A 10,998-nucleotide genomic window follows, 5' to 3' on the forward strand; every position below is an offset into this window, starting at 1 on the left:
TTGCTGATGTAGTGACCACGAATATATGGTTAATTTACTGCAATGCAGATGTGTAATATATTAAATGTACGTGTTGCTTCTTTAGATCAAATAAGTTTTCACTCCTTATGCAAATAAGGACACATGTCTTCTCATGGCAGGGTGAATCCGCGCGCCGCTGCCACATTGCAGGCTGGTATTACAAACGCCACTTCAGCCAAAGTTTTGAAATCGGGGAACATTTCCCTATTCGAAGTGATCCGAATTCAGCAGGATCTCGAGAGTCCTTGTTTTAGCGGGAGGAATATGCACTCCTTCTGTACCAGTGGTTCGGATAGGCTGGTCCGAAAGCCTGCATAACTCTTCAACGTGCCTTTAGCACAATAAGATGTGTCGAGGTTAGAGTTAAAGCTCAGATGGGAATCTTTTTTTTTTTGTTAATAAAAAAGTAGAATCTATCTTTCCTGCAGAAATCAGAACATTTTTTGACTCAAAGTGTCTTTTTGTAACTTTATCAGCCAATATTGAACTGCATCTAAACCCGTCTGGAAAGTCTTGAATGAATGACAAAGAGGTGTATAAAACTCATCTTTGGTTTGGTTTCATTATGACAGTAATCCAAGTTCTACTAAGAGGATGGCTGAGGCTATTATGCAGCTCTGATTGGCTATCAACTGGAGCTTCCCTTCCGCAAAGAGACGAGGCTGGGTCAGGAATGTCAATGTGTCGGCATAGTTTAGAGCCAGGTCCATCTCTGAATCTCTGAACCATAAACGATAAACCTGTCTCTCTGCTGTCACACTTCAACTGTAGCTCTGACACAATATCAACTTAATGATCGATGGGCAAAAGAAAAAAAGCCACCACTAAAGACGTCGGAGGCTATTTGCATGTAAATGAGGGTAGGGTTGTCCAACTGACCTCAGAATAGTGGCAGAGACAGATGGCGAAGTGAAGAGGCATTTTTCTTTTGATTTGTTTGTTTCCTGTTGCTGAGAGCCAGAAGGACATGGTGAAGAGGCAAATATTAATATGTTTGTAAAAGTCAACACAGGATATTTGACAACACAGAGGGTGAAATGGAAGCAATCTAGAAATGAGGCAAAGAGAACAACAGTCGTCAAGGTGTTGTGCTGCTTTTCTAAACGAGAAAAACAGGCCAATAGTGGGACGGACGCCTCGACAAACATCAATAAAGCAGAAAAATAGTTTAACATTAAGAATCCCAAGTCCATTACAGCCAATACCAATGACTGTATTTATTCTGTTTTAGTCCAACTGGTTGAAGAAATGATGTTTGATTTTCTACTATTCTCTTAAAATGATTAAATCAATGAATCAGTCACATATATTTCATTTTAGATTTTTAAACATTTCATTTTACTCTAAAGAGACATTCTTTTCAGCCAAAATGTTCTTCAAACCTCAGAGAAGTGAATGTCTTCAGACAGTAGACGAGGTGGAGAAGACTTTAAAAGATCCAATTCATGAATTCTGATGAAAGCTGAAGCATGTATGATGTGAACAGCTTCAGAAAACAACATTAAAAAGTAACCTGCAAGGATGAACAAAATGACGAAAGAAGGAAGGGTTTGCAGTTATTTATGTTCATTTATATTCATATTACAATATAAATGTTTACTACAAATTTGTGACACATTTTTATATAATAGGCAAATATTAAATGTGAATAATCTGGTATTACAAGCACCACTTCAGCCAAAGTTTTGAAATCGGGGAACATTTCTCTATTTGAAGAAAGAGAGGAAAGAAGTGAAGAAAGCAAGTATGGAAACCAAGAAGAAAGGAACGGCGAAAGCAAGAAAAGAGACAAAAATTACAGAGAAATATAGGGAGGCCGGATGGAAGAAAGAGAGAAGTAGAGAAAGAAGTAAAGAAAGACAAAGAAACAAAAAAAAGAAGTGAAGAAAGTAAACAACAATACTCCATTTTCCCCCACATATTGCCTGAACCTGTAAAGTGACTCAACCCCAGGCTTTTCCAGCCGACACAGCAGCTCTGGAAGCAGTGAGGTCACAAACCTAAATCTGTGCTGGCTTATCTGCGGCCAAGCAAACTCGCGGCTCTGCTTTTGTCCGTTACCTTATCGATGTGTGGGTGCCAGTACTCGTCATGCTGCGTCTTGGCTGCGGTGCTGTTGATTCTGGAGAAGAAGGTGGGCTTGGTGAGGTACATCAGGGTTCGGTCCAAGCCAAACGTCTCGGCAATGACGGCCTGGATCCGGCCCCGCACATCTCTAACGGTGAAAAATGGGAGAGACGAGTCCGAGGTGAAAGATGATTTCAGTATGATTTATGGTTCCTATACACTGACAGCCACAGTTGTCTGAGAGACATGCTCATACCTAAATATTCTACATTCATTTTAATTTTTTTTCCATCCTAACAGGCAAAAAAGGTCTTCATACTTTTACTTAACCATCCCGCAGAAGGGTCCAGTGGACGCTGTATGAGCCTTTTACCTCTAATACACTTTTATGAGTTTGAGGGGGGGCGCGGGAAGCCCGGGAAGGATGAAAAGAAAAAAAAAAAAACATGAACACTGTATGCGCTGGGTTTTTACCTTAGAATGGCCAACTCTGTTATTCCTATGTCAATTTGATACAGTAGGGGCTTCTGCACTTCCCATATCTGTGTCCTCAGTCACTTTTATCAGCAGTTAAAACAATTTAATTCGTTAACATGTCGTAACCTGTTTTTCCGAGCCGCCTTTAAACGCAACATGAGCGCTATGACGCTTGCGCTGGGTTTACACAGTGAAGGAGACCTGCTGCTGCTGTGCGGAGCTACGCAGGAGTGTTAGGATCACGGCAGCAAACCAGCAAAACGTAAAGAACTTTTCACAGTTTTTCCCCCAAACTAACCGACTGAGTTGAGTAAAGCTGTTGGATGCAGGTAATGTTAGCTAAGAGATGACTAGCTAATATCAATACAGAACCTTAAGCTTGTTAACAAGTAGCTTGTAGGCTACAGGTGTTGTTGTCTATGTTCAGCTACGATTCATTTTGCCCCCAAAAAAGTTGGTCCCCCCCCGTTCGTCTAGAGCCGGGGCTGAGTATAACGGGGAGTCTCTAAGAATCCGCCCTCCACCCTCTTCGCTCACACACACCGTTCAACCAGACAGCTATTTGTAAGCCATAGGGGGGCCCCAGAAATGGTTTGGAAACCACTGGGGGGGCCCAGGAGAAAAAGTTTGGGAACCACTGCTTTATAGTCACCTGTAAAGCTTGAAATCCTCTTCTGTGAAGACATCTGCTATCTGTTCCCCAAAATACCTGCAGCGGAACCGCATGGCCACAGGTCACCGACACACAGGACAGAGAGGGGGAAAAATAATATGATTGTAGTATAAATAGTTTCTCTCCTGAACACAGCTGCACTCCAAAGTGTTGCAGTCAAACATTAAAGCAGCAAATTTTAAGCAAGCAACTGACAGAAAGTTTTGATTTTTGAGTGGAAACTGTTAAGTCAGCATTTCCTGATTAAAATCTGAGAACCCTCTCAGTTCTCTGAGAACCCTCAGGTGTCGGCCCCCTGCCGGGTGGGACAGGTGGATGACACCTGAGGGGGCATTTGAGAGCGGACGATACGAATAAAGTCAGATTCCGACAGGAGTGATGAATGACGCTGGGATGGGGTCACTGGACTGGTGGCTGACCTCACGGTGTGAAATAGAAATATCACTGAAAACTCTGAGAACCCGTCAGAAAACGCTAAGATGGCCAAATAAAGGCAAGGTGCGACTTCCCACCTGTATATGTTGACAAACTGTTTCCCCATGGACAGAGCTCCAGAGTGAAGGTCCAGTATGGAGGCCTGCAGGGAAAACACATATTACACAATTCAGTTCAACTACAGTAACATGTGTGACGAGATTCAATACCGATTAATCTCCGGTGTTTTTATTTTTTCTGCAGATTGTTGCCCTTTACTTGTTTACTGCTCATCAAATCTTCTGGGACAAAACACGTCAGTTTCTCAGAGGCCGCTTTGCTGCTTTTAGTTGCTTCACTCAAATATCTGAAAACTCTGTAAAAAGTTTCCATCTCAGCTGATGTCTCCTCGCTCCGTTTTTCTCAGCACCTCTTTCTGCGCGGGGATACTGTGCGACACCGCCCTCTACAGGTGTAAGGTGCAACTTGAACGGATCGAAAATGCCTACATTGAAATCTGAGGTTGTGTTCCCCAGCAGAAATCTACCGCAATAGGAAAGAAGTCAAAATATTAGCAGGATAAAGACACAATATTACCAAAAGAAAAGTTGTTTAAATGAGGAAAAAAAAAAACACTTGGATAGTTACAAAGATCCTACGTGACCAACTCGTCTAGTCTGTGATTTTTTTTTCTTCAAATTGCACAATCGTTTCAAAGTCTTGAAACTGATTAGAATTTTATTTTTATATCATTACTATTTTACTCTCGTAATATGATTTATTCTCGTGTCATTATGACTCATTACAGCTTGATTCTCATGATTTTTTGCCATATGATTTTATTCTCGCATCAATACGTTTTTCTCATATTACAACTTTATTCTCATGACTTTTGTCGCACGGCTTTATTCTTGTACGATGACTTTATTCCAATAATATGACTACTCTCATATTACGACGACTGTTCTTGTAATATGAGTTTATTCTTGTAATATTTTGACTTAGTTCATGTACGACTTTTTCCCGCTTGTAATAATTTTATTCGCTACATTAAAAGTCCCTAATACTCTATCGCAGAAATCTCACCACTCTAAGGCGGCAGATGCAGTCGTAAATATAAATTCTCTACCACAACAGGCTCAACTTCGCTGATAGGAGCATCTAAACATTCTGCCACTTCAACTGCACTTAAAAGTCCAAACATAACAGCTTTTTTTCCAGCAGCTGAGCAGGAATATCTTTGGGTCAACTGTGAAAACTTCTGGCAACGTGTCACAACTCCGAGTGACTCTGTCACAGCACTTCACAGGCGCGCCGATGAAATATTCATGAAGGCGGCGTTTGAAGGTGAATTTAACAAAGGACGCCAACTCAATGCAGGCCAGCAGATCTCAGAACTCCTCAGCTGAAGGTGTTTCTGCAGAGTATTGGCTAAGAGGGGATGAATACAAATCCATGCTACACTCAGATTTTTATTTGTAGAAAAAAAAAAAAAAAGCGAAAGGATATGAAAAGCAACCATTGCTTCTTTTCTTTTATATCTCCCGGCTATGCAGTAGTTTGTTTTGGGATTTGTTGGTGTACCAAAGAAAGGAAAAGATTAAGCAAAGCACTGGATCTACAACACAGATTTCACTGCAAAACACACTAAATTTTACCAAGTACTTCTGATTGAGTTTCAAGAGCAGATGTCTTTGAACACTTGAAACAAGACAAAACTTTCACTTAATTAAAGGGATGAACAACAAATCAATAACAGTGATGGGCAGGTGATCAATATCAATAGAGAATACATCTGATAGAACGTTCAACATGTAGAATATTCACTGAACTTCGATCCAGAACCACTCAGCATTCTGGGGGATGTAGGCAGAGGAGAGACTTCAGTCGCTCAACCTCTTTATGGCCAGCTAAGAAAGTTTCTTATCCATTCCTCACACAGATCACCGAGGGTCGTACAGTAACCCTACGCACTTATCAGGAAAAAAACCCATATTGTAAAAATGACTCCAAGTTCATCTAATTCATCTCATCTTATCCAGATATCCCATTACAGCTCTCTGCCATCACATCCAGTCAGAATGCAGCCAACCTGATGATGGGCACACACAAACTACTGCCAAAACAGGTGAAGCGTTCCCATGGCAGCAGGATGATAGTATAACGTTATATGGAGGAAAAACAATCCCTTCCTTAAATTGCGTTAGCCATTTCTGGGGGAATCCCCACCGGAGGAGCAATCCGCTAATTTAGTGACTAGCAGCTTATCGAGTGAGAGGCTAAGCAAACATCTCCGGGCTCCACAGATAAGCAGGACTGGGGAGGATTGTGAAATACAGTAAATATTTTTATCGTAAGCCAGATTTAGGCTGAAGAAAGCAAAATGTGGCATGTTTGTCTTTCACTTAATTCAAGTTTTTTTATGATTTCCCCCCCAGATGGATTTGGAGAACTGTGGACAAAAAAAAGCAAGCATACGGAAAAACAATCGCTGGTTTTAAACAGCTTCGGGGTTTTTTTATGTTTGATCCTATAAAAAAAAAATAATAATAAAAAAATAAATAAAATAAAGTTTTATATTCAAACTCCAAAAAATGAAACCCGATTACAAAAAGATCGACCAAGAAAACAAGACATAGTTCCACAAATCAAGACTCGCATTCCTGGATTTTTTTCAGCCATTTTAAATAAAGTTCTAGTCGTCCAGGTACAAAGTATTAACTGTGAACCTATTTTAAAAAGATGGTGAGTTTTACTTCCTCCACAAAGTCAAAGTGCCGCAATGAAAGGTGAAAACTGGCTCCAGATCGGAAAATTGGAAGAAGGACAAATACCTGAAACACTAAACCTTTTTTATTTATTCATTTCTTTGGTTTTCATATTTTGCTACAAGCATTAAGTGTATTTTGCTGAGGTTTTAAATGACAGATAAAAATCACGAGTTCAATTACTGAACTACTTAAATCAGTGACGTTCAAACTTTTATCCATGAGGTCCAAAGTCATTGAGTTGAAAGCAATTGGGGGCCACGTTTTTTTATATATACATATTTAAAAAGTAAGAACCTAACTGCTTTAAACTCGAGTCATTTTTCTCCTATTCAAAACTGTGTACTACTTTATGCTGGTCCTGCACAAGAAAAAAAAACAAACAAAAAAACTCATTAACGTTTGTGGCTGTAATGTAAAAAAAAATAAAAAATAGTTCAAAGTCTATCAATGCTTCCGCCAAACGCTGTATGCTGTACGCACACTTTAATAATTAAAGAAAGAAAAGTGTCGAAGTCTTCTGAAAGGAGCTAATTGCCTTCTGGCGCCTTGCCAAAGACACTCCCACACATCAACGCTAACAAGCTCTCCGTCTTTGTTCTTTGGAGCTTTTAATTAGCAACGGGTATACAGTACGCTCGACACCTCTTGAGGATGAGTCTCTCTTTCCTTGAAGAGAAGACGTCCACATGTGGCTTCAGCTGTCTGAATGAAAAGAATGTTTTGTAACATTTTCCTGTACTTGTTTGTCCCGTTGACCATCAAAATGTGGTCTCGAGTACTACAACAATAACTAACAATTATTTTAGTAATTGATTAATCTAATGATTGTTGTAGCGATTAATCGATGAGTGGGATTCAAAAATGAAATATTGTACAGATTTTTCATTTAACCGGAAGTAGAAAAGTTGTAAATAATACAATTCTCTTTTTAATTAAGAAAAAAAAATGTTGCCTTTCAGGCATTCCTTTAGTAAATTCAAACCGGGTGAAGCTAAAAATACAACACTGTAGTTTTAGCTTCCCTGAGGATTCTTGTGTAAAACATATTTACAGACAAAGGTGTTTCTTTTTTTATCTTAAATGCAGAATGTATACATTTCTTGTACAGTTTTGGCTTAATTGTTGCTCTGCATGTGTTGTTTTATTCAGCAAACTGCCTTTTTTGAGTCTGAATACTTAATGATTAATCGGTTACTAAATTAGCTGGCGATTATTTCAATAATTCATTAATCACGATTAATTATGATTTACACGATTAAATTAAATTAGTTGACATTATTTCAATACTCAACTAATCATTATTAGTTACAGTTAATCCAATTAATCACGATTAATCCAATTAATCGTTTAAGCTCTAACAAAGAGCATTATTTTATAGCAAACATTTTCCATTTACTATTTTTTTTGTGTATTAACCCTGCATGTGAACAAGGATTTTAATTTGTGAGAAATTAAAATCTGGGTGTGTGAAATATTTACCCCTCCCTCAGACCCGGCCAGCGCCAGCCCCCGCTCAGCCAGCCTGCGAGAGAGAAGCAAAGAAAGTGTTCAGAAACCGACGCAGTCGCATGGAAAGGAGCCAATGCGGGCTCTGGGTTTACCTCCGGAGGGCCTGAGCCTCTTCGCTCGTCACCACGCCGTCAGTGACGGCTCGGCCGCACTTCTGAGGGGTGCAACCTGACAACAGGGAAACATGAGGCAGCGTTTCACAACACAGCTGCAAAATTAACACACACAAAAATAACATCTAGTGCATGAAAAGGAGTTTTTGTTCTAAGTGTGAGTAAACTGAGTTTTGATTCATTGTTGCAGAAGTTTAAGCAACTTCCTGTTTTGAGGCAGGACTAAAATTAAATCTTGCAGCAAATTACACGTATATCCATAGTTGAATAGCTTCAAACATTGCTGCGGCTCATTTAGAGAACAGGTGTCAAACTCCAGTCCTCAAGGGCCGCTGTCCTGCAACTTTTAGATGCGTCTCTGCTGCACCACACCTGAATAGAATAATTAGGTCATTTGCAAGGCTCTGGAGAACAGATCTACACAAGAAGGAGCCGTTTCATTCCAGTGTTTTGTACCTGTGGCACATCTAAAAACTGCAGGACAGCGGCCCTGGAGGACTGGAGTTTGACACCCCTCATTTAGAGAAATCACTGATCAAACATTCTTGACTTTTCAGTGACATGTTGTCATATACACACTTAGTCTGCAGTGCCACCTTGTGGATCAAAATGTACATTATTGCTGGAAAAAATACAGAGTTCAACAACTGAAATCTGACAGTAAGTTAGGGGCTCAATCTACATATATTAAAGTCCCTTTAAATAGATGCCAGAGAAGAGTTTGGTTTGGTTACTCTGCTGGTCAACAGGATGGAAAAAACAAAAAAAACTCCAATATTTTTTGATTGCTTACAAGAAAGACAAATTCAGCTGTGGGAACAAATTTACGAAGTCACCCTTAATTAATATTAAGTCATATGATACTGAGAAAATCATTCAAGTTGACTTTAGATATGTCTTGTCATCTACAAAACATGCTGTCATGGTCAGTTTTCCAACTTGTTTTGGATTTTAGTTGAAACATTGATCTAGTCTACTAACTTATCGATAAATACTAACAGACTATGTCACAAAGCTGTACCAGATCCGGTGCACAGAATTACGTTGTTTTTTTTCAGCATTTTGAAGGACGTTTACCTAGAATATTTAATTTAACATGCTGCTGACAGCTGGAGTGAGAGTGGCAATAGTAATTGTGTCATGAGTGAAACTGACACAGGGCAGCAGCCTGTGAGTTTGCTAAGGGATTTAAAGATGCCACACTTGAATTGGCAACCAGTCAATGTACAGCACAGAAAATAGTAAAGTGGAGAACAGCTTAAGCAACTGCTAACGTGCTCAGGTAAAGCTTTAAAAGCAGGCTCCCCACTAAAGCAAACTGTCTTCAAAGACCCTAAAATGTCTTCATGGGACATACAGCAGGTCCTTGCAACTGTGAAGACGATAAAGAATGTATAATAAGAAAGAAACTGCACACTTCGTGGGAAGAGGTTCAAGGTTGGAAAGAGTGGCACTCTTAATTCTGGCTAGACTTAAGTGTGCCACAAAGAATGTAGTCAAAGACCGGGGCCCATTTTCTCAAAGGTGTGTGGATGTGCCAGAATTTTCTCCAGCTTAACAGAAGCAAAAGTGAATGATCTAGAGTCAGCATGTAGCTTCAGTTATTACACATAGAAATTAGTAAGCAGGCCCAAAATCCAAAATCTGGGTGTAGTGATGGACTCAAGAGATAAACCTTTAAATAGACATAAAGACAGTTACAACGTTGGCCTTCTATCGTCTGAAGAGCATTTCCACAATTAAAGGGATAATGTCCCAGCAATGTCTAGAGAAACTTATCCATGCATTTATCTTTAGTCACGTTGATTAACAGTGTCTAACAGCGTCTTCATAGGTCTACCAAAAAAATTTTAAAAATGGAAAAAATCAATCAATCAACCAATGAGACAGCTGCAGAACCCTGACGATAGATCACATCACCCCAGTTTTAAAGTCCCTACACTGGCTCCCTGTAACTGAGAATAGAAAGAAAGAAATTAGATGGGGGGTTTTTTCAGTAGAGCCCAGAGCGTCACCTGGGTAGCGCTTGTAGTTTTCGTAGTCCTCTGAGCATTGAACACTGTAGACTCTGGGCTGAGGCGAGATCATTTCCCTCCGACTGGCCAGAGTTTCTGTGATGTCACTGTCCAAGGAAGCCAGGTATAGCCAGGCGGCAACTGTACTAGCACACAGAGCGACCAGGAGCAATGCCAGGAGCCCCCGCGAGCCCCGCCACGAAGACCCCTGCCTCAGGGCATTTCCCCTGGTCAGGACGGACAAAGGTGAGTGAAAATAAGCATAACATAACAACATACACAAAGATTGTAATTGAATTTCTTTAATTTATTAGGTGTCTATGTTGAAAAAGTGAACTCTGGAGGCAGTTAGTAGAACTAGACTGTATTTAGGGGTGTCAAAGAAAAGGGGGATGAACACACCCAACACTTTTTTTAGCTTTGTGTTTGAAAAGAGTGTTAAAAGAAACATCCAACACTTCACAGTTTTGTACTATTTTGAGTTGGTGTGTGGCATAAAATCCTAATTACAGGCATCTGAGTTTGTGGTTGTGACATTGCAATGTGCACTGTATATTTAACAAACCGGTATAAGATTATACTTAATAAGAGCTTCTGTAACACCGTTTTACTTAAAAGAAGAAAAAAAACCTCGACTCAGGTCGAGCTTTAAAACTTGTTTTACTGGCCGAAGCTGGAATTTTCGCCCCCATTCAGCGTCTCCAGCCTCCTTTAATGGTGAAAATTAGCTTTGTTTCATTAGCTTACCTTTTAATTTTCCTCTCTATCTCTGCTGCATTCGGGCCCTTTGGGTTCCTCAGTCGTAGCAGAGCCATGTCGCCTCAGCTAGCTTTCAACCAACAGCTGTTTGCACACAGCAAACATCCCGCACACCCCGCCAACAGCTCATACGCCAGCCGGAAGCTCCCCCACTTCCTGCTAACACTTGTGTCGGCCCA

The 10,998-nt window shown here is 40.2% G+C and overlaps 1 protein-coding gene across 1 annotated transcript in view; it reads right to left on the reverse strand.

The window, feature by feature from the left end:
• ogfod3 (2-oxoglutarate and iron dependent oxygenase domain containing 3) overlaps positions 1-10,965 on the reverse strand; it is a 23,146-nt gene extending 12,181 nt beyond the window's left edge. Inside the window, exons 1-7 of the mRNA XM_007560739.2 lie at positions 10,808-10,965; positions 10,061-10,287; positions 8,025-8,100; positions 7,903-7,945; positions 3,751-3,815; positions 3,218-3,274; positions 2,083-2,236 (exon numbers count right to left, since the gene is read on the reverse strand). Of these exons, the coding sequence (XP_007560801.1) occupies positions 2,083-2,236; positions 3,218-3,274; positions 3,751-3,815; positions 7,903-7,945; positions 8,025-8,100; positions 10,061-10,287; positions 10,808-10,875 (690 nt within the window). The 5' untranslated portion in view covers positions 10,876-10,965. The remainder of the gene's footprint in view (positions 1-2,082; positions 2,237-3,217; positions 3,275-3,750; positions 3,816-7,902; positions 7,946-8,024; positions 8,101-10,060; positions 10,288-10,807) is intronic.
• Positions 10,966-10,998: the final 33 nt, after the last annotated feature.

This window comes from Poecilia formosa, unplaced genomic scaffold (assembly GCF_000485575.1).
Source record: "Poecilia formosa unplaced genomic scaffold, Poecilia_formosa-5.1.2 Scaffold4, whole genome shotgun sequence".
Taxonomy (NCBI): domain Eukaryota; kingdom Metazoa; phylum Chordata; class Actinopteri; order Cyprinodontiformes; family Poeciliidae; genus Poecilia; species Poecilia formosa.